This window comes from Protobothrops mucrosquamatus, unplaced genomic scaffold, assembly GCF_001527695.2.
Source record: "Protobothrops mucrosquamatus isolate PMUCROS unplaced genomic scaffold, P.Mucros_1.0 scaffold1989, whole genome shotgun sequence".
Lineage (NCBI taxonomy): Eukaryota > Metazoa > Chordata > Lepidosauria > Squamata > Viperidae > Protobothrops > Protobothrops mucrosquamatus.
Window position 1 is genome coordinate 156624 of NW_015388105.1, and position 23666 is coordinate 180289.

A 23666-nucleotide genomic window follows, 5' to 3' on the forward strand; every position below is an offset into this window, starting at 1 on the left:
GGGCACTTGTCAACCAGCATGAGTTTACGATGTTTACAGCATCCTGGGGTCACGTGACTGCCATCTGTGACCTTCCCAGTCAGCCCCAGAAAGCAAAATCAATGGGAGAAAACCAGATTCACTTAATGGCCATGTGATTCACTTCACTGAACAACCGTGATAAAGTTAAAAAATCAAGTGTGACTCACTTAACAACTGCCTTGCTTAGCAACAGAAATTCTCTTCCCAATTGTGGTCTTAAGTATTGTTCAAAGACGTAAAAACGCAACCGCCACATGATTTTTTTTTTTACAAACATTCTGAATGATCCGACTTATTATCACAAACCTTGTAGTATAAATCAACATCTCAGCAGGAAGGAAGAATACCGGAGCTTCTAATGACAGTTCTTTAATTAAAACAGTACACTTGGAGCAAACTTTTACCTGAATTGCATCTTCAATGAATACTACAGCTTGGTTGAAATAGAGTTCAGGGTCATCAATGGCTGCAAGATTCAAAAACACAATGGTTATAAAATGGTTATAGAGTGGTATTCTTTTGTTTATTTGGGAGTGTTCAAACATATTAGCTAACATGCCTTAATGATTCAAAGCTATTTCAAGGAACAATTTAAAAAATGAGGAAGAGAAACTCCACACCCTTCTGCTGACTGACATCAAGAAAAAGACAAAGAAATTGATTGTTGTTTAAGTTACCTTAACAAATGAGTCTTTTATGATATAGGGTGATCCCTGATCTCCCTTCCTTCCGCCGCGCCCTTAAGACATGGCTATTCCAACAAGCGGGACTGGCCTAGGGTAATTTTTTAGAGGGGTTTTAATCATATTTTAATTAGACAACATTTAAATATTTCTTTTTAACTAATTTTAAATTTTGTAATTGTTTTTGGTGTATTTTAAATTGATTGTCAGCCGCCCTGAGTCCGCAAGAAGGGCGGGATATAAATTCAATAAATAAATAAATAAATAAATATCAATGATTTTCTGAAAACTATAAGAAGAATCTTATCTTTCCAGTGAATTTCTCAAGCTATGGGGAGAGGAGGACCGATACATAAGCCAGAGACATATCTTACTTCAATTTTAAATGCTACACTCTGCGATCTTAAGCAAACTTAATTTCTCTTTCATGCACACACATATACACTGCATTTCTCTCTCTTTTGAAGCCAGCCCCCAATTCCAGTAAGTATTACAATCACACTAAATATGGTAAGAATTACTGAAATAATACGCACAGGGAGCTGTGAGTTTGTTAATATATCAGGCAGCAGACTTATACTTCTCCCCAGCCAACCCATTACACAAGAGCAGAAATATACTTATTTGTCAGAATGCCAGGCCATCAATAGCCATCAATAGACATATAGATATAAACCAGACATGTCAAACACAAGGCCCGGGGGCCAGATGCGGCCCGCAAAGTGGTTTTATGTGGCCCGTGAAGCCATCCTGGAAACAGTGAGGGAACGGTCCCCGCTGCCTTGGCCCTGGCCCAGGCCGGCCGGGAGCCAATGTACAATTTTGTGGTGGCCATCTATGCTGAAATGCATTCAGTCTTAGCTCCACAAGGCTGTCCAGAAACAGCGAGGAACCAGCCCCTGCCGCATTGGCCCCGCCCCCTGGGTGCATGCTGGGGAGGTGTCACCCTTTGTGAGGAATCAAGAAATGCACCATGCCTTGGCGCTTGCCCCGGTCCCACCTCCTTCTGCCAGAGACCCTTGGATCTGCCCCACTCCTGCCCAGGCCCCCACAGGCACCCTTGACACGAACGATGTAGAGTTGGCCATGCCCACCCAGTAGGCCATACCCACTCCGTCCACACCCATCCAGTAGGCCACACCCACCCGCCCCCCCCCAAGGGCAACCGCAATGCTGATGTGGCCCTCAATGAAATTGAGTTTGACACCCCTGATATAAACAATATCTATATAATATGCAAAAGAGAAAATCAACAAGCCAAAAAGGAACAAAAAGACCAAAACACCTCCCCACCAGCAATCAGCACCCAGATGAGCATAGATTAACTCCAAGATTAACATCAGACCAACAATCAAATAAACAATACCCCAGTCAAGGAATTGTCAAACAAGCCCATTAAGCAGCCCAACCAAAGAACCTCTAAGACCAGCCCCACCAGCCCTAACAGGTAAATGACTAGAATATAAACTGAGAGCAAACCCCACTCCTTACTAGCACTGATGATGTTACCTAGTTTGGGTAATGAAACATTCTGCAAAAAAAACCCCAACCAAACTCAGAAAACTTCAAGCACCTACAATCTTATCTTATATTTTTTTTTAAAAAAAATCAAAACAAAAGCACTTTCCCAGAGAAAGGATTCTTTATAGATCCAAAATCTTACATCAAATGGATCCTTAGCCCGTGTGTAGCTTTTTAAAACCAAAAAGAGCAGGCAGGCAAAGGGCAGGGAAGAAATGACGGACTGAAGATAGTTCTGTGAAAAGTGGTTAACCGATAACTACAGAGGAATGAAGAGCCGGCAAGTAGACTCCCTTCTCATAATTTCTCTCCAGAGAAGGAGAGGACGTGAGATCACACACAAGTGCCCCCACAGCCGCTCCTCACAAGGAGACTGCACAGCAGCAGTTTCTGGCAGATTAAAACTGGCTGGCTCAGGAATTCTGGGAATTGAAGTCCACGAGTCATAAAAGAGCCAAGATTGCCTACCCCTGCTCTAGGTGATGAAGGACTAGCCATGTTGTTCAAACAGCAGTCAGCACTTTTGGGTTGTTATCCACACAAGTCCTAAACTAGTTAAAGAGAACCCATTCAAACAAGTGAGTCTAAAAAACATACTTGTTTATTTACTGGGGAAAATGATCCAAAGCTACAGATTTGTGGACAGCAAAAGCATGTGAAAATTAAGTTCAGTAACTGGTATGCTCCACCACTTTTGGGAGCAATAGCTGCAATTAAACATGCCCTATAACTGCTGGTCATTTCTATAGGATTAAGGTGAAGATTTCAACTTCGCTATTTCAAACATTAACTTTTTTCCACTTTAGCCATTCTTCGGTTGTATGACTTGTGTGTTTATTATGGTTGTCTGGCTGCATGACCCACTTTCTCTTGAGCTCCAGTTCACAATATCCAGATGATTTCCTATAGAGTTGAACTATGAATTCAGAATTCAATGATGGCAAGCCATTCTGGTCCAGAAGCAGCAATGTGGACCCAAGCCATAATATTGCCACCATCATCTTTTACAGACAGGATAAGGTTCTTAGGCTGGAATGCAGATTTTTTCATTCAAGCCAAAAAGCCATATTCTGATCTCAGCCACCTACAAAACATTCTTCCAATAAACTTCTAGCTTATCCATCTGGTCTTTTGCAAACTGTAGATGGGTATAAGTTTTTTTGAGAGACAGAGAGAGAGTCCTGGCTTTCTCCTTGCAACCTTAACATGCACACCATTATTGTTCGGCATTTTCCTGATGGTGGTTTCATGAATACTGACATTTGCTGATGCAAGAGAACCTTTAGTTCCTTAGATGATGATGATGATGATGATGATGATGATATTGATATTGATATTGATATTGATATTGATATTGATATTAATATTAATATTAATATTAATGTTGGAAGGGACCTTGGAGGTCACCTAGTCCAATCCCCTGCTCAGGCAGGAAACCCTATACCATTTTGGACAAATGGCTGTCCAGTCTCTTCTTAAAAACTTCCAGTGTTGGCGCATTCACCATTTCTGGAGGCATGTTGTTATTTTGGAGTTTTTTGAGACCTCCCAGAGTATTACATGTCTTGCTCTTGGTGTGATCTTGGTTAGTCAACCACTCCTGGGGAGGGTAACAATAGTGTTGAATTTGTACACAATCTGCCTGGCAGTGGGCTGTTGGAGTCCAAACTCTTTGGAAATAGTTTTGCAATCTTTTCCAGGTGAGCATCTATAACTGTTCCTCAGAGATCCTCAAAAAAATATCTCTTGTTCAAGCCATGGCATGCTTCCACATACCTGCATTATGAAGATTGGGCTTTAATAACGAATACTAAGAATTCTGTTCTTTAAATAAGGCAGGACCTCCCACACTTACAACCGATTATAATCCCACTGATTGAAACATCTGACTCTAATTTCCGATTCAAATGAACCAATTATCCTAGAGGTTCACACCCTCTTGCCTTTCACATTTATTTGTTTTCTTCAATGAATAAATGAACAAGTATAATGTTTTTTACTCATATACTTAATTGGATTCTCTTTATCTAGTTTTAGGATTTGTGTGGAGAACAGACCACACATATACAGTATATATGCAGAAGTACTGAAAATACAAATGGATTCTCAAACTTTTAAGCATCACTATAGCGAGTGAGAGCAAAAGAGAGCAAAAGAAAATGTGCACTGCACACTGACCAGTCTTTCTCAGCAGATTTAGTTAGCATCAACAACAATATTCAACATTTAGATAATATATTAAGGTCCTTGGAATTCCGAAGAAGTTTAATGGCACCAAATGATGACAGCTTTAGTTTACTTTTTCTGGGTTAGATTTGCTGATGTTATTATGCAACTGATGTATTGTATTTGAATAATCTTGTATGACTTTTGCTGTGTAAATTACTTGGTTGTTTGGGAAACCCTGTATTTCGAAGAAAGAAATGAAGCAGTGAAAGAATTAATAGTTAAGTAATCTCCTGAAAACAAACTATGCCCAGCCCAAAAGGAAAAAAAGGATAAGGCAAGACCAGACTTGATTTAGCAAGAAGAGAAATACTTGGGATGACTTACAAATATCACGAGAATATCACAATACAACTTTTCTAGCTAGAATAATTGAACTGCAAAAATCCAGATGATCACTAGATAGAAGCAAAGAATTAGAGTTCAGTATTCCTTTGCTGCCATCTAAAGCAGTGTTTCTCAACCTTGACAATTTTAAGGCATGTGGACTTCAACTCCCAGAATTCCACAGACAGCAATGCTGGCTGTGGAATTCTGGGAGTTGAAGTCCACATGCTTTAAAATTGTCAAGGTTGAGAAACACTGATCTAGAGGTCAATTGGTTTTTTTCTGATTAGATAGGGTAGCTGTAGCAGGTTGCTCCATAATTTGAGAATTATGGGGCAAATAGATGATTTATGCAATACATTTTGCATTCTTGATAAATACACTGTTACTTTATAAACACTGATGCTGAGATGTGTATAAAGAACTTATTCAACTGTCAAATTAAATTAAATTTAGCCCATCATTACCCTATATAAATGTACATCTAGCTTGAACGTTTATCATTACCCTATATAAATGTACATCTAGCTTGAACCCTATATAAATGTACATCTAGCTTGAACATGCAGAGTAGTGTGCACTTGTACTCACAAACAATTCCTATTAGGTTCCATATGGTTATTCCCTTAAGAAAAGTGCTTAGGAATGTAGCCTAATATACTTTGGAATTGTTTCAAAACCACCTTGTGGAGGAAATATTATCAGATGGTTTACTGCTGACTTCTACAAATTCAAAGGATTCAAATGAAAGAAGCATCATTTGTGACAAAATATTGCAATAAATTACATGTTACTTCACCCTGTCCCTTTGTTCTCTGTACTGCAGTACATCCAGCCCCAACAACTGTTTATTGATAGCTACATAATTAAGATAAGTAGAGAAAGGAAACACAAATTGTGTAAATCAGTAGGGAATCACCACAAGAGACCAGAAATATCGCTCTGCTGAAGTATTAAGCAAGACCGTTTCAAATTGTAGAAACAATTCCAGGAAATACCTCTTATGGAATGCTGAGGATAAAACATCTAAAGAGACACAGCTGAACTCTTGTCTCACTATAACTCCCTATTTATGAATTAATGTAATTCATAAATATATAAATATATTCCTAAAAATTTACTCCAAGTCCTAGAGGCAGGATGCATCCAAAGGGAAAGAAAATCAGTGCGACAGGCCTTTATTTATCAAATTGTAAGGTGGGGGGAATGGTAGGTAGGGAAAGACCCTGGTCCTCTCCGAAAAATAAATTATCAACAAGGGTTAAACAATAGATGTAACAATATACAAAAAGCTCTCTGCCTAACTATGTGGAAAAGCTTTAATTCGTTCCAGTTCTACAAGGAAATTGATAGGTACGTAAACCGGGAAAGGAAGGAATGGCTGGGACTTGTTCCGTCTTGTAAAATCATGGGAGACTTTACTCCATGCTAAGCTGGCCTATCCCTAATTGAATACATTCAACTGAGAGGCCAACATCTTTTTCCATACAGTAACTGCTTCCAACTATCCAAATGTTCTATTAGGAAATGTTTTTTGAATGTTCAGTTGGAATTTGCTTTCCTGAAACATAAATCCCTAAGTTTGTATCCTGCTGTCTTTGATGACCCACTTCAATGGTGGAAGAGTGTTGTCATAAGCCATTTACTCTTCCCTTCTCAAAACTAAATACAGGTAGTTCTCAACTTACAACCACAACGGCTTGTGGTTGCTTAAGAGAGACAGTTGTTAAGTTCTGCCCCATTTTACAACTTTTCTTGCCACATTTGTTAATTGAATTGCTGCAGTTAGGTTAGTAACAACAGTTAAGTGAATCTGGCTTCTCCATTGAAAGCTTGTCAGAAGGTCACAAAAGGAGACCACATGACCCCAGCATATTGCAACCGTCATAAATACAAGTCAGTTGTCCAGCGTATGAATTTTGATCGTGTGACAATGAAGATGCTGCAATGGTCCTAATTGTGAAAAATGGTCATAAGTCACTTTTTTTCAGTGCCGTTAACTTGTTAAATCAAGGACTACATATATTGCCCATTTTTTACAATCACAGGATTTAACTCCTAATTAACCTCGCTGCCTTTCTGAACCTGATCCACCTTCTTTGAATCCTTAAAAGAAAGTGGATCCAGCCACTGCAAACCAATTTGGTTTGAAAACTAATTCTGTGGTTACAGTTAAAAGCTGCATTTATCTTTTGAATTTTTTGAATAGCCACATCAAGAGGCTAACTTGCAGTCATTTTGTGCTCAACTACCATTCCAAAATCCTTCATATACTGTGAACAATCCAGGTGTTCTGATTCTATTCATAGGTATATTACTCTTTTATCTTAAGTAAAGAATTTTACATTTGTCATTTATAATTCTATTATTTTCAGCTCACTTTTCTAATCTAGGTGCTTCATTTTTGCATCATGTTTCTGATACTAATCTTCCACATTTCTGTAAAGAATTTTATCCATTCAGTCACTATTCAATTAATATTTTAAAATAACATTTTAAGTACAAAATTATTCTAAGTAGAAATGCTACAGGTATCAGCCAAGGAGTCTTAAGCAAGCTACAGCCTTACAGTTGAACAATTCTGTGCTCTTTCACAAAGTCAAACTAGGTTTTGATTGCATTGTACAAAGACCACATCACTCTGAAACCATGATGCACATCATTGCCATTACAATCCATGTTTCTAGATATACAGTATGTAGTAGTAGTAGTAGTAGTAGTAGTAGTAGTAGTAGTAATAATAATGATAATGATGATGATGATGATGGAAGGGACCTTGGAGGTCATCTAATCCAACCCCCTGCTCAGGCAGGAAACCCTATACCATTTCAGACAAACGGCTGTCCAGTCTCTTCTTAAAAACTTCCAGTGTTGGAGCATTCACCGCTTCTGGAGCCAAGTTGTTCCACTGATTAATTGTTCTAACTATCAGGAAATTTCTCCTTAGTTCTAGGTTGCTTCTCTCTTTGGTTAGTTTCCAATATTAAAAACAACTGTTTTATGGTCAGTTAGTGATTAATGGAAAGCTTTGGAGTAGATTTTGAGATATTATAGCAAAGTAACAACTCTCACAGCATGAAAATGAAAGACTAATTTTCAGCAATCTAAAGTTCTAATTATCTTAATTAGAAAGATCTGACACAAAACTTCTAAAGCAGACATGTCGAAACCCGTGACGTCACGTGACATCGCGCAACATATCAGAGCTTTTTCGCCATTGCCGGCAATGTGGTGGGCGTGGTTTCCCGATGATGCGTCCGGCCCGCGGGCCAGCAGTTTGACACCCCTATTCTAAAGTGATCTGTTTTTTACAACAGTACTTCAAAACGACAAGGTTTTATCAGAGTTTCAATAATTATAAAAGAGTCACCAAAGACTGCATGAGATTTATAGATTGCAGTTGCAGAGACTGACTCCAGTGCAGGAACATCAACTAAAATATAATGTGATCTTGTGTCTTAGATAGGGATTACTTTCCTAGCCACATGCAGCTGGTGACACTACTCTTGTGCATGACTTCCCAACTGATTGCTATGATATCCCAGTCTTCAAGAGAATTTAGAAAGAAGACAATTATTTCACCACTAAGAACCAAATTTATTCTCAATTTGAGTCTCATAGAGCACGTAACACCAATTTTGTATGAATGCTGTTTGGAATTAGAAGCATTCAAACTTCTAAGTTGGATGGATAGATAAAGAGGATGGAATCTGTAATTCAACACAGCTGAAGGACATCACATTGGGAAAAGGAGAACAAATCTACTAGAGGCACTGATTAAAATTTAGCCTTTGAAAGTGTGAAGAAATAAAGAAAAGAAGGTGCTATGAATATTTTCCTTATCACTACTACTGACAAAGATGATTTTCCAAGGAAATCCCTCTTGTGCATGAAGAATGAGGTCCTGTTCACAAAAACAACTCAATAAGAGAGACATAGAGGATATGATCGAAGGAACCAGATTTTAATCTCAGGTCCAAAGCATCTAGGACAGTGTTTCTCAACCTTGGCATCTTTAAGACATGTAAACCCCCAAAATTGCCCAGACAGACAGGTTAAGAAATACTGTATCTAGTGAATAACATTACATGCGGCTGCAGCTATTGTTTCACTGCAACTTGGGAAATTGCCCTGTTCCCTGGCTCCATCTCTACAGCTAACAGCAACCTTAACTTCATGACATTCCAAGCCACTGTTTTTAAGCTTGAATGTTCTCCCAAATCAGTAGAAATTTATGGCAGTCTTTCCCAATCTTTCTCATTCTTCGTATTAACTGTGTGCTGCAGCTGCCAAAAAGGCCAACACAGTGCTAGGCTGCATTAACAGAGAGATAGAATCAAGATCACATGAAGTATTAATACCATTTTACAATGCCTTGGTAAGGCCACACTTGGAATACTGCATCCAGTTTTGGTCACCACGATGTAAAAAAGATTTTGAGACTCTAGAAAGAGTACAGAGAAGAGCAACAAAGATGATTAGGGGACTGGAGGCTAAAACATATAAGGAACGATTGCTGGAATTGGGTATGTCTAGTTTAACAAAGAGAAGGACGAGGGGGGACATGATAGCAGTGTTCCAATATCTCAGGGGCTGCCACAAAGAAGAGAGAGTCAAGTTATTCTCCAAAGCGCCTGAAGGCAGGACAAGAAGCAATGGATGGAAACTAATCAAGGAGAGAAGCAACCTAGAACTAAGGAGAAATTTCCTGACAGTTAGAACAATTAACCAGTGGAACAACCTGCCTCCAGAAGCGGTGAATGCTCCAACACTGGAAGTTTTTAAGAAGAGACTGGACAGCCATTTGTCTGAAATGGTATAGGGCAGTGGTGTCGAACCTATGGCACAGGTGCCAGAGGCGGCACTCAAATCCCTCTCTGTGGGCACGCGCGCCATCGCCCCAGTCCTAGGCCTTCAGCTGGGTTTTATAAAATCTTTTCGCTTTAGGCCTCCACCGCCGTGTGCAAAAAAAAAAAATAGGTTCAATCAATCAGTCAATTTCAACTTCTCATGGGGAAAAATAAGATTTTGCAAAGTTGGAATTGATTGATTGAACTTTTTAGTCCCACCCAGCCTGCCGTTACCACCGCAGCCATGCCAACCCAATGGGCCACACCCAGCCAATGGGCCACACCCACCCGGCACCTGACGATGCATAAGTGGGTTTTGGGTTGCAGTTTGGGCACTCGGTCTCTAAAAGGTTCGCCATCACTGGTATAGGGTTTCCTGCCTGAGCAGGGGGTTGGACTTGATGACCTCCAAGATCTCTTCCAACTTATTATTATTATTATTATTATTATTATTATTATTATTATTATTATTATTATTGTTATTAACTGGGTTAGAAATCTCATTACAAGCTACAGAAGTCACTGTTGGGAGGGTACAATACATCCAAAGGGCAACAAGATGCCCAAAGTTATTCTACCATTGCTGCTCTCTTTTTTTTCAAAAATACCTAAGCTTTTTTCAAAGAGTACAGGTAGTCCTCGACTTTACAACCACAATTGAGTCCAACATTTCTGTGATTCAGCAAGACAGTTGTTAAGTGAGTTTTGCCCCATTTTACCACCTTTCTTGCCACAATCCTTAAGTGAATCACTGCAGTTGTTAAGTTATTAAAACGGTTGTTAAGTGAATCTGGCTTCCCCTTTGACTTTGTCAGAAGCTTGTAAAAGAGGATCACGTGACTCCAGGATGTCGCAACTGTCATAAATATGAATCAGTTGCCAAGCATGCGAATATTGATCACAGGGCCATGGGGATGCTGCAACTATCATATAAATGTGAAAAACGATCATCAATTTTTCAGTGCCATTGTAACTTTGAAGAGTCACTGAAGAAATGGTTGTGAGTCAAGGACTATCTGTAAAGCAGACTGGGCCCTGCCATAACCCAACTGAGTCCACTAGAGATTATACCACATGTTTTAACAGGGTATTGTTGCATCAACCAGTAAAACAGTTCTTCCCAAATAGCAGCTGGTTTCAACATTTAAGCATGCATCTTCTGCCCTGGATAAACTGCCATGCCCAGATGTCTGAGTGGTGATGATTCATGTCCTCAGAAAGGAAATGAGAGGCTGTGTCCACAGAATATATTAAGCCAGTGATGGCGAACCTTTTAGAGACGCAGTGCCCAAACTGCAACCCAAAACCCACTTATTTATCACCGTGGCCGCACTGGTCATGGCAGACTGGGTGGGAGGGACCAGGGTGGCGGGGGCCAGCCCCTCGCCATCTCCGGGGCATGGCACGTGTGCCCACAGAGAGGGCTCTGAGTGCCGCCTCTGGCACGCGTGCCATAGGTTCGCCACCACTGTATTAAGCCATAATCTATCTGACCCCAAATGGTTGCACCCACGCAAATGCTCCCTTACAAAGTGGCTCCCTTACAAACTCAGAAGGTATCACCTAATGGCTCTAGGCCAGTGTTTCTCAACCTTGACAGTTTTAAGGCATGTGGACTTCAACTCCCAGAATTCCACAGCCAGCATTGCTGGCTGTGGAATTCTGGGAGTTGAAGTCCACATGCCTTAAAATTGTCAAGGTTGGGAAACACTGCTCTAGGCATTGTATAAACTTGGCACTCTGTTTTGATGCACTTACTGTTATAACTGTTCCATTGCAGAGCCTAAACTGGATCTCTGATCCACTGCAGGACCAACAGAGACACCGAAGCTCTGAACAACTGCTGATCATATCATTAGAGGACAGATCCAAACTTAGTTGGCAGTGGGTCTACAAAGCACAGTCTTTTCTCTCCATGGGCCAACCCCAGTCTCCCTACTACTGGAACTTGGAACCTGGCAACCGATATCCCAGCTACGATTTTAAGGATCCCATCCTAAACTGATCGAAAGCCCCGGGAGCTCTCATTCTGATCAAGCCCCGGCTTGGGATAGCGGCGACGGAGGTCTGAGTTTTCCTTCGCCAGTCCTCCTCGGCCTGCAGCGTCCAATTCCTCCCAGGTACCGAGAACCAGCCCAACAATCACTCCCAATAGTCCCGGGTCTCACCAGGTCCGTCAGAACGAGGCGAGGAGGCCGCGGACACGCAGCAGTGTCCATCATCCTCCAGGTCTCCGCGGTCCGTGCCCGAGTAGAGCCGGTGACGCTCGGCAGCCCCTGGCAGCGGAGGCGGCAACAAGGGCTCTTTTTCCAGGCTGGTTCCCTGCTCCATGAATCACAACGGAGTCAGCCTACTAGGCAGAAACAGCGCCTGCAGCTCCTCATCTAAGAAAGGCGGCCTGGCCGCTGAGCTTCCGCTCCCGCTTGTGATAAGCAGAAAAAAGGCACGGCTCCGCCCGCTACACGTGATGGGGGCGGGAGGAGGGGAAATAGAGCTTTGGGAGCGCTCTTCTGCTCGTGTGACCGCGGGTTGCGGTTTGAGGTTGGTGATCGTCGGTGGCGTGGTTGACTGTTCGCTAGGAACTATCTCTCCGTCTAGCAGTGTTCCAATATCTCAGGGGTTGCCATAAAGAAGAGGGAGTCAAGCTATTTTCCAAAGCGCCTGGAGGCAGGACAAGAAGCAACGGGTGGAAACTAATCAAGGAGAGAAGCAACCTAGAACTAAGGAGAAACTTCCTGACAGTGAGAACAATTAACCAGTGGAACAACCTGCCTCCAGAAGCGGTGAATGCTCCNTATTATTATTATTATTACTTCCCCTTCCCCAGCCTCAAAAAGGGTTGGAGGCCGAGAAATCCTTCCCGATGCAACAAGAGAATTAAACGGACTTTTTAAAAATGAAGCTTCTCTCTTCCCCGGAGCGCTCTGTTCATGGTCGGGTGGTCCGAACGCGACGCAGATTTATTTAACCCAGGGTGTAGAGCTGGCAGTTAAGGGTAGGTAGGAGGGCTACCTGAGTCCTGGTTCTCGCTCCTTGCCTTGAATTCTGTATTCTGTATTCTCTTCAGAATACAGAAAAGGACGGAACAAGAGTGTGTTTTATTTTAATTATTGATATAAAGCAGTAGAATTGCTAAACATGCAATAGAGAGAACATAGAATAATAGAGTTGGAAGGGACCTCGGACGTCTTCTAGTCCAACAACTGCTTGAACAGGAGACCTATACCATTTCAGACAAATGGCTGTCCAGGGTCTTCTTAAAAGTCTACAGTGATGGAACACCCACAACTTCTGACGGCACACCCTTCCACTGGTTAATTGTTCTCCCCTTTGGGAAATTTCTTAATTTTAGGTTGCTCTTTTCAATAATAATGATGATGATGATGATGATGTTGGAAGGGAGCTTGGAGGTCATCTAGTTCAACCCCCTGCTCAGGCAGGAAACCCTATACTATTTTGGACAAATGGCTGTCCAATCTCTTCTTAAAAACTTCCAGTGTTGGAGCATTCATCGCTTCTGGAGGCAGGTTCCACTGGTTAATTGTTCTGTCAGGAAATTTCTCCTTAGTTCGAGGTTGCTTCTCTCCTTGATTAGTTTCCATCCACTGCTTCTTGTCCTGCCTTCAGGTGCTTTGGAGAATAGTTTCACTCCCTCTTCTTTGTGGCAGCCCGAGATATTGGAAGACAGCTATCATGTCCCCCCTCATCCTTCTCTTCATTAAACTAGACATACCCAATTCCAGCAACTGTTCCTTATATGCTTTAGCCTCCAGTCCCCTAATCATCTTTGTTGCTCTACTCTGTACTCTTTCTAGAGTCTCAACATCTTTTTTACATCACGATGACCAAAACTGGATGCAGTATTCCAAGTGTGGCCTTACCAAGGCATTGTAAAGTGGTATTAACACTTCACGTGATCTTGGTTCTGTTCCATCCATTGTTTCTTGTCTTGTCTTTTGGTGCTTTGAAAAATAGGTTGACCCCCTCTTCTTTGAGGCAGCCCCTCAGATATTGAAGCACCTGCTATCATCTTGTCCTTCTTTTCATTAGACTAGACCAGGGGTAGGCAATGCTGGCTCTTTTATGACTTGTGGACTTCAACTCCCAGAATTCCTGAGTCAGCCTTGCTGACTCAGGAATTCTGGGAGTTGAAGTCCACAAGTCATAAAAGAGCCAACGTTGCCTACCCCTGGACTAGACATACCCAATTCCTCAACCGTCCTTCATATGCTTATGTTCCCCTAATCGTCTTTGTCGCTCTTCTTTGCACTCTTTCCAGAATCTCAATTCTGATTATTTCTTAGTCACACGGGGCAATTTTTCAATATTTCTTTTTTAAATCTGATTTGCATAGTGAATTATATTAGAGATGCATGGGTTGCATAGACTGAATGGTTCATTTTTTTCCCCAAGCACTCGTCGTCACAACATGGAAAAATATGGATAAATATTGTCACAATATGGATAAACATATCAGATCTGGATTAAGGAAGAACAATGAATATAATATAGATGCGATCGCTTTTGTAGCAGATATGTTCTCTACATTTAAATCCTTCTTTAGCCTTTACTCTCCAGATTTTTTAGATTGCAACTGCCAAAATTTCCACGCAATCTCATCACACCAAACTGAAGAAGTAAAACCAAGGTTATCAAAATATGATTAATTGTTTAAGATGAGTATGAGTCCTTCAATATTCAGCAAGAAACAGTAGGATTTCTACTTCTGCTCAGGCAGTTTATAATAGCAAGTGTTGTAAGGATTGTTAAAGATCAGTACATGATAACAGAGATTATGTGTAGTCTGCAGGATTAGTCTTTTACAGCAAAACCAGCAAAGAATGCTAAAAGCTAAGACATTTATGTGTATCTTGATTTGGTCATCCTTATACATGTGTAAGCTTAAGAAAAATCCTTTGGTAAACAGCTGGGTGCTGCTTTATCTGTGAGAACTGAGAGGCTATAGGTATCTTGACAGATAAGAAGGATAAAGGGTTCTCTAGTACCAAGTAATGGCAAGCAATTAATCCAACATGCAGAAATCAATGTTCTCTCTTTATCTTGAAGTCACAAAGTAAAGAAACAATCATGGCTGTATTAAAGAGAATAATTGTGTGAGTACACACAAACATGGGCATAGGCCAGTGATGGCGAACCTTTTAGAGACCGAGTGCCCAAAAACTGGCCCCGCACCCGCTCCACCCCCTTGCCCCGTCCCCGCTGTCCCCCCATCCCCCACCCCGCCTGCCCACAGGATCACTCACCGCCTCCAGGGCCCGCCGCAGATCGCCCAGGCAGCCAGGCAGCGCTATGGCAGCCACACCCTTTGCCTGCGCCCTGCAGCATCAACTGCATGATGGGGTGTGAGGGCAGAGTCTTGTCTACGCTGCCTGGCTGCCATGTCCTTGGCTGCGCTACTCTGTGTGAGCCTCGCTAGGGGGCGAGTCTCCTTCAGGGGGGCTGCTGGAGAGAAGGGGGTCGGGGGAGGCAAGGCTGGGGCAACGGCACGTGTGCCCACAGAGAGGGGTCCAAGTGCCGCCTCTGGCACCCGTGCCGTAGGTTTGCCAACACTGGCATAGGCTGTAACCACATGGCATCTTAAACCGCAAATTTACTACATTTTAGCCTCGTATTATGTAGACCACCCAATGTGATCAGTTTATGATTTGACCTATTATACAAAACCAGAAAACTGGGTTGAGTAAACCACGATTCACCATGACTAATCATATTATGCAAATATTATAGACTCAGGGTGGTTCTTTCTGGAAGACTCTTAGACTTGCCAGCCAAAAGAGATTCTGCAACTCTTCAGTCTTCTATTCCTTAATGTAAGAAATACTATGGAAAATCCAAAATAGAGACACCATCATGCTTTTTATCATGGATAAATGAGGCCAAATTATTACATAATACAAGACTAAATCTGGAAGCATCAATGAAGATTCTCAAATCCATTCGGGAACCCCACTATCATGAGAAGCAAAGTGGTCTTTGTTACTTTTCTTTTTTTTCCAAGTGGTCTACTGACAAATCCCACTTCAAACATTGCTTCTCACTCCAAAGCCAATGTTCTTAAGCAAACAAAGGAACTGGTTGAAGCAAGATCAGGTTTTAATTGCTCAGTACTCAAAAGTAAGCAAAATCAAAGGTAATCAAGTAAATATTCTTTGAAAATAACTAGAATCAAGGTAAGAGCTGAATATATTAGGTCTGTCTACATAACTATTCAGTGATTTAGCATATTGATTTAGGCAAACCTCACGTTTTATGATTTCTATCCAAAATTCTGAAGGTCTTTTGCAACATGTCATATGCCCATAGTTTGCATCATAAAAATCAGCAGACCTGAGAATGGTTTTAAATTATCTTGTGCTTAGGCTGCAATCTTCTATTTACCTACTAAGAAATAAGAACAATGAACATAGTGGCTCTATCTATATAGACATACAGAGAATTGGGTTTACCAGCTATTTTTGGACAATTATTAATATACCAATTTACTTAAATGTAGTAGAAACAAAATATCAACTGCAGCTGATATTTTTAAATTTTTCCAAATAGTTTATTTCTTAATTTGTACAGTTGTGATACTGTTCATGTTCTGGAAAGTCAAAGCATTGCACAACGTTTCAGTCACGGTCCCATAGTTTTTCGTCCATGCACAGACTTGGAATTTTGAGAGAATGTCATGAACATTCTCAAAATGGATGCTGTGATTACTGAACCTAGCCAGTTAACTAAAGAAAAATTGTAGATGATGTGTTCAATCATAATCAGTACATGTCAAAGCTTTGATAAATAGCATGAAGATATATTCCACCAGAGATCACCACATGAGTAAAAGCCACCTCTACCAGCATGGGATCATACTATTGTTGAATTAAATCATTATTTTACAAGTGAAGTCAAATCAACAAAGCTTATAAGAAAAACACCCTCAATCTTGATGAAGTAGTATATTTTAGGTCAACTCAAAGTTATACATATAGAAGTTTATGAATGTCTATAACCAACACATAAAGAAAACATGTTTAAAGACATGAATAAAAAAATCAAACATCTCTTATAAACAACCCAGTTTTTCAACAATTAATTAGAACCAGGTTTTTGTTGTTTTTAAACTATTTAGTTTTAAAGTTTTGTTATGGTTTTTGTAGTTTTGATCTCATTATTATCAGACCAGCAATACCATACCTACACCTTGAAACACAAAATAAATTTTAAAGTTCTACATGTTTCATTTGTATTTTACATGTTTGTTTTAATAGTATATATTATTATAATTACATCTATTCTTTTTAACGATCTAAGCTGTTTTAGGAATGAGTGGCAGGACCAATCATATAAATATTTTAAATAATAATTTGATGTTACTGGCTTTGCAACATAATAGTGTCAGCAACATAAGGCATGGCCATAATACCCCCAAGCTGTTGATTTTCATGGCTAAGTCAGGCAGTGGGAGTTAACACCAAAAGACAGAGCAGCAAATGTGTATATTAGCTTATTAGATGCTCTCCTGGTGGATAGAGAAGTCTCTGGGGACCAAACTAAGCCATCTGATGGTTCACTAAAAATTAATCAGAGATTACAAATATTGTAGTTACTGATATCTTACCTCAACCTAACACAGTAGCAGATGGCAACCTCCCAGAATTATATTTTAAAAAATAATCCACCAATCCTGAAAACTTAATTATTAGATATCACATAGCATATAACAGCCAGTGCTAAAAGCAGAACCCAGAAATTCCTGATTAGATCACTCTGATGTTAACAGGATTGTGTTTTCATTTAAATGTATGCTTTCTTACTGAGATTAGCCAGGCCCCTAATCTGCTGCCCAAATCAGAATTGTTAACCTTATGTAAATAACAGATGAAAAATAGAAGAGCCAGTTATATTCACTAAAAAGTAAATTTACTGCAAAATAAAGTGGCAGGGAGCCATTTTCATATTGACCAGGGCTAATGACTGTAACATTTATGATTTTGCTTCAAGTTAAAAGAAAAAAATTAGATGCAGTCTGTTCATTTGAGCAAATATTTTTTTCACACAAAAAGTTGAACTGCTATGACTGGTGTCGATCAAATTAATGATTCCAATTTATTCTAACATCTAAAACTTCCAACACACCAATTAACCATGTTCCTAAAATTGCCACCATAGAACCAGAGCAATGGAATTGACGTACATAATTAGCCATCAATCCAATGCATGCTTTTCAAGTAGAATGTCTCAGTGGGACCTACTTTTGAGTATGCAACCAACTAGATTTTCAGCAGTTGACCATGGTTGATAAACTCTAGTGCAGGGGTAGGCAACCTTGGCCCTTTTATGACTCGTGGACTTCAACTCCCAGAATTCCTGAGCCAGCCATGCTGAGGGGAAAGGGAGAAGTTTCTAAGCTGAGCCAAGCTGGCTCAAGAATTCTGGGAGTTGAAGTCCATGAGTCATAAAAGAGCCAAGGTTGTCTACCCCTGCTCTAGTGTGTTGTCTCTATAATTATTTGTATTTATCTATTAAAACATTGGTTTATGCTCATTAATCTAGGAACATATACTAATGAAAGTTGTGGGACGGCTAATGACAATATTATCTAACCAACTAGCTTACAAGGCTGTTCATGTATTGAGTTTATCTGCCTGTGTGGACAAGATTGGATTTTCCTCTTTCTTTGCCATTTCCAAGATTTGCTCTTAACTATTAAACAACTTGAGGAATACATAAAGAAGACAGCAAAGGAAACTGATCACTTTGTAAATGCAAGAATCCTTATGTGACACACGGTATATAACCAAAGTTCAACTTTGTTGGATTATATATTTTAGAAAAATTGTGACAAGAAAACAGCTTATCTTCAGATTTTAATGAATATAGTTTCTAAAATCACAGTTTGAAACAAATACATTAGGATTACTCAAAAAGTTCTGGATTAACATCTTTTATTTTAAAATTGTAACAACTGTGTCATTTGTATTGTTTGTTTAAAGAAGACAAACACCATGAATATTTAAATAATCTTCATTCTTTGATCTTCATTATTTACAAAATCATCCATTCCAAGCAGCAAGACAGTAAGATCAAATTCAATCTTTGATCTGAAGTTTCTAGTCCATCACTTTCTTAGCTTCTAGCTTAGAAACCTGTAAATTAGAAAGCACAGATTTTCCTTTTGACTAAAACGCTATGTTACACGGACATTTTTATCAGAATACCACCAGCTATGTTTTCTAAGCAAAAGTAGATTGTGATGAACTAATTTCAACAAGTGCTAAACCATCTCTATTCCAAATTGCACCTTTCCTAATATGCATTGACAAAGCAACATAACCTATTGGGAATGCTTAAAAACACATTTGTGTACTACATATAATTAGGTCTTAACAAAAAATGAGAAAGAAACTTTTAACAATTGGTGTTAATCTAAAGTTATGGTAAAACTGAACTTTCAACAAAAAAAACCATGCATCATTAAATAATTATCACAATATATCAAAATAATTAATAAGATTCAGACTTAATAGCAGGCCATTGTGTGATACAACACATAGAAACACAGTGTTTCTGTAATTCATCCCACCTCCCCCTTGTGAGAAATACAGGTAGTCCTTGATTAACAGTGACAAATGGGACTTCCACTGCTAAGCAATGTAGTTGTAAAAGCATGTTCTCACATGACTTGCCACTTAGCAACGAAAATCCAGCACTTCTGGTTACCATCATAAAGTGAACCGTGAGTTATTAAGTGCAACATAATATGGTCACCATTTCTGACCTCATGCTGGCTTCCCCATTGATTTTGTTTGTCAGAAACTGGCAAAGAAGGTCACAAATAATAATCATGTCACTGTGGGATGCTGTGATGTTGTAACTGGAAGCTAGGAACTAATCACCCAGATCACAATCATATGATTGTAGGATGATGCAACCAATATAAATATAATGTAAGCTCTACATTGTAAGTACTACCATTTGTTCTGTGCTGTCATAGGTTTAAATGGTCCCTGAACCATTAATCGGTTGTTAATCAGCACTTTTAATCCACTCGCACCATTATTTTCCTATGATAATGTCACACCTAATTTGGACATGTTGAAAGAAGCCTACAGGCAACAGATTCTAATTAAAAATAAACAAATGTTTACAGCAGAACCACTGGACCTGACCCCAACCTGATTCCCCTGTGACTTTACAACACACGCAACAGACTGACAAAAAGCCAACCTGCTACTTCCTTATAAGCATAAGGACGTCTAAGTATTTCCACAGTACTAAAACACAGGTAGTCCTTGACTTACGGCCGCAATGGAGCCCAAAATTTCTGTTGCTAAGCGAGACATTTGTTAAGCGAGTTTTGCCCCATTTTACGACTTTTCTTGCTACTGCTGTTAAGTGAATTTCTGCAGCTGTTAAGTCAGTTAACACGGTTGTTAAGTGAATCTGGCTCTGACTTTGCTTCTCAGAGGGTCGCAAAAGGTGACCGCGTGACTCTGGGACACTGCAACTATGAATCAGTTGCCAAGCGTCTGAATTTTGATCACGTGTCCATGGGGATGCTGCAACCATCGTTAAATGTGAAAAACAGTCATAAATCACTTTTTCCAGTGCTGTTGTAAGTTTGAACGGTCGCTAAATGAACGGTTGTTAAGTCAAGGGCTACCTGTGAATAGCCTCAGCTACTCATAGGATAGAATAATAGGACACCATTTCCAGAGCACAAGGATAATCGATTCAGGTCCAATACAAGAACAACCACTATTGTCACTGCTGCAACAACGTTTCTTTCTCTTGACCAGTTCTTACACATTTGGAAACGTATTAGCCCATATGCAGTACATCTTCTAAAAAAAATCATTCAGGTGTTCTTTATTCAGAGTTCCTGCCATGTGAGCACTCCAGATAATCCATGATTCTACCTTTGCGCCATCACTCAAATTATGTCTGCTTCCTACAGAGAGTAGCCTGATAACTGTTATGTGCAAGAAGGAAAATCTTGGCATGTGCAGCTAGAGGCACAATGACTTTCATGTTCGGCGCCCCTTGTTTAGTCTAGAAGCAGTTCAGTAAGCAATTCTATAAATCTCGTAATTATTTCTTTTCCCAAAAAAGCAGTGGGGAGGATGGGGCCTCTTAGGATAGCAACAAATAGATCTAAAACTATGTAAGTCCTAGCTGGGAAGCAGTTGCTCACAGCCTTAGTAATGCTAGAAGTAAAATGAGATGCTGTTCCGTGACTATGTTAGTTGTGGTTGACATTAAAAGCCATGAGATAAATAAGACAGGCATCAGTAAAAGATTAGGAAGAATAAGGTCTTTGTCAAGTACAGAACAAGCATCTTGAGTTTGAGTACATGCAGATCAGAATTACTAGTTTAGTCCCTCCTTCTCAAACAAGAAAAATCTCACTTGCCACCTTTGTCATCCATTCTGCTGAAGATATTAGGCTAGCATGGGTACTTTTTTATATAACCCAGCCCAGTGGGGGGATTCAGCCGGTTCGCACCACTTCGGCATAACTGGTAGCTAATTTTTTGTTACCCAGGCCCAGAATGGACTTCCAGAAGCAGCATCCACCTAGAGAACCAGTTGTTCACATATTTCAATCCCACCACTGACCCAGTCTCCACACCCAATGGGCAAGTATTAATAATGCTGCACAGTATTAATATCTGGCAAAGATGAAAAACATAGAAAAAAAACCTGATAATCAGATACTTAAGCCTAGATTAACCTTGCCTATATATTATGAACACAGATTTTTTTTTTAAATAATGCTGTACTAGTGGCAAATCAAGACCTTATGGAAATCAGTAAGATTTTTTTAACCTTCACCATGAATCAAAACTATAGAGAAAATGATGGAAAAATTATGCAAGATCTTCTTTACAGGTATTAAAATGACAGGGGTCACATAGCATATTTTAATCTTGATTTCCCAGGAAGTCAAATACAATTGCAGTACTGTCTGGCATTTCAGAGGTGGGAATTAGCATTTACTGCATATATAAACAGATTATTGATATACCATGGTATAATATTTTGGCAGGGAGTATGTACAATTTGGCAAAAAAAATATTTATTAACATTATGTCATTGCTGTGAATGAAAACGACAAACAAGCCACAATGATTAGGGATGCTTGATTTTTCCACATCCGATGCCTCCAGTGTTAAAATAAAATCATATCCATGGTCGCCATCATCTTCAAAGCTAAGTGGTGATGCAAACAGGACTTCAGCTCTACCCTTTCATTTGAGGCAAATAAATCACTTCAAATTTCCCCAGGCATTTGAACAACAAAGTTTGTATATTTTATCTTGGCTGAGATGAACTTTCATTTATTCAAGTGTGGGGGAAAAAATACCATAAAAAGTATAGAAGCAGTAGCCAATGCATGAATGATCACTGTAGAGGATCCGAGGCTTCAGCAGGCACAACTACCATTGCAAATCGTATTCACATTGTTCCAAACCTTACTTTGCAAAAAGTTTATCCTGTTACAATAGCTACAAATATTATGGCTACAAAGAGGACTGTTCAGTCCCATATCTGCATACATCTCTAAACACGGATGGCACCAGAACATAAAAACAGATTAATGCTTACCTGTTCATCTATACACCTGAACTGCCAGGACCAAGCAGAATTGTAAAGGAAAGGTCTCAGATCAAAGCGATTGTCATCAGGACTATAGTTGGCAGCATGATAGGATGGAGTAAGGGTAGTCATTTTATGTCGGTTGATTGAATACATTTGAAAGAAATGCTTAACCTTTGATGCCACCTGGTGAACAAAATGCAGCATGTTGCGGACTCAAAAAAAACCCCTAAAAAATCAAAACCCACCACCACCCAGTAGAAACATAACATTGAATTAGTCTATAACTAAGATTCAGAGGTTGCGATCCTACATTTAAGCCTAGCCAATCTTACTGATTGCTTTCAGCCTTATCAACAGGAGCGCTCAAGTTAAAATGGGGTGCCTCCAGAGCTGCAGTAAGGTGAGATGTGCTGGGCAGTTTCCCGAGTCTCACATTGAAACCTGGAATTCTCTTGAACGAAACTGTAGCAACTGACGATTAAGAGTAGTCTAGAATTGAAGAAGTCATAACCGGGAAGCTATTCAGACATTATCATCAAATCAGGATTTGCCAAATTCAAATATATATTTTGATCTTTCTAGTAATAATAATAATAATAATAATAATAATAGTAGTAGTAGTAGTAGTAGTAGTAGTAGTAGTAGTAGTAATAATAATAATAATAATAATAATAATAATAATAATAATAATAATAATAATAATAATAAAGTTGGAAGGGACCTTGGAGGTCATCGAGTCCAACCCCCTGCTCAGGCAGGAACCCTACACCATTTCAGACAAATGGCTGTCCAGTCTCTTCTTAAAAACTTCCAGTGTTGGAGTATTCACCACTTCTGGAGGCAGGTTGTTCCACTGGTTAATTGTTCTGTCAGGAAGTTTCTCCTTAGTTCTAAGTTGCTTCTCTCCTTGATCAGTTTCCACCCATTGCTTCTCGTCCTGCCTTCAGGCGCCTTGGAGAATAGCTTGACTCCCTCTTCTTTGTGGCAGCCCCTGAGATATTGGAACACTGCTATCATGTCCCCCCTCGTCCTTCATTCTCTTCGTTAAACTAGACATACCCAATTCCAGCAACCATTCCTTATATGTTTTAGCCTCCAGTCCCCTAATCATCTTTGTTGCTCTTCTCTGTACTCTTTCTAGAGTCTCAGCATCTTTTTTACATCGTGGTGACCAAAACTGGATGCAGTATTCCAAGTGTGGCCTTACCAAGGCATTGTAAAGTGTTATTAATCTTCACGTGATCTTGATTCTATCCCTCTGTTAATGCAGCCCAGCACTGTGTTGGCTTTTTTGGCAGCTGCAGCACACTGCTGGCTCATATTTAAGTGATTGTCCACTAGGACTCCGAGATCCCTCTCACAGTTACTACTATTGAGCAAGGTACCCCCTATATTATACCTGTACATTTGGTTTTTCTTGCCTAAATGTAGA

The 23666-nt window shown here is 39.8% G+C and overlaps 2 protein-coding genes across 2 annotated transcripts in view; both read right to left on the reverse strand.

The window, feature by feature from the left end:
• Positions 1-11959, reverse strand: part of TPCN2 (two pore segment channel 2) — a 47787-nt gene extending 35828 nt beyond the window's left edge. The window contains exons 1-2 of the mRNA XM_029285643.1: positions 11797-11959; positions 426-487 (exon numbers count right to left, since the gene is read on the reverse strand). Of these exons, the coding sequence (XP_029141476.1) occupies positions 426-487; positions 11797-11959 (225 nt within the window). The remainder of the gene's footprint in view (positions 1-425; positions 488-11796) is intronic.
• A 6536-nt stretch (positions 11960-18495) lies between these two features.
• Positions 18496-23666, reverse strand: part of NADSYN1 (NAD synthetase 1) — a 43747-nt gene continuing 38576 nt past the window's right edge. The window contains exons 20-21 of the mRNA XM_015823790.1: positions 22241-22417; positions 18496-18777 (exon numbers count right to left, since the gene is read on the reverse strand). Coding sequence (XP_015679276.1) covers positions 18742-18777; positions 22241-22417 — 213 coding nt within the window. The 3' untranslated portion in view covers positions 18496-18741. The remainder of the gene's footprint in view (positions 18778-22240; positions 22418-23666) is intronic.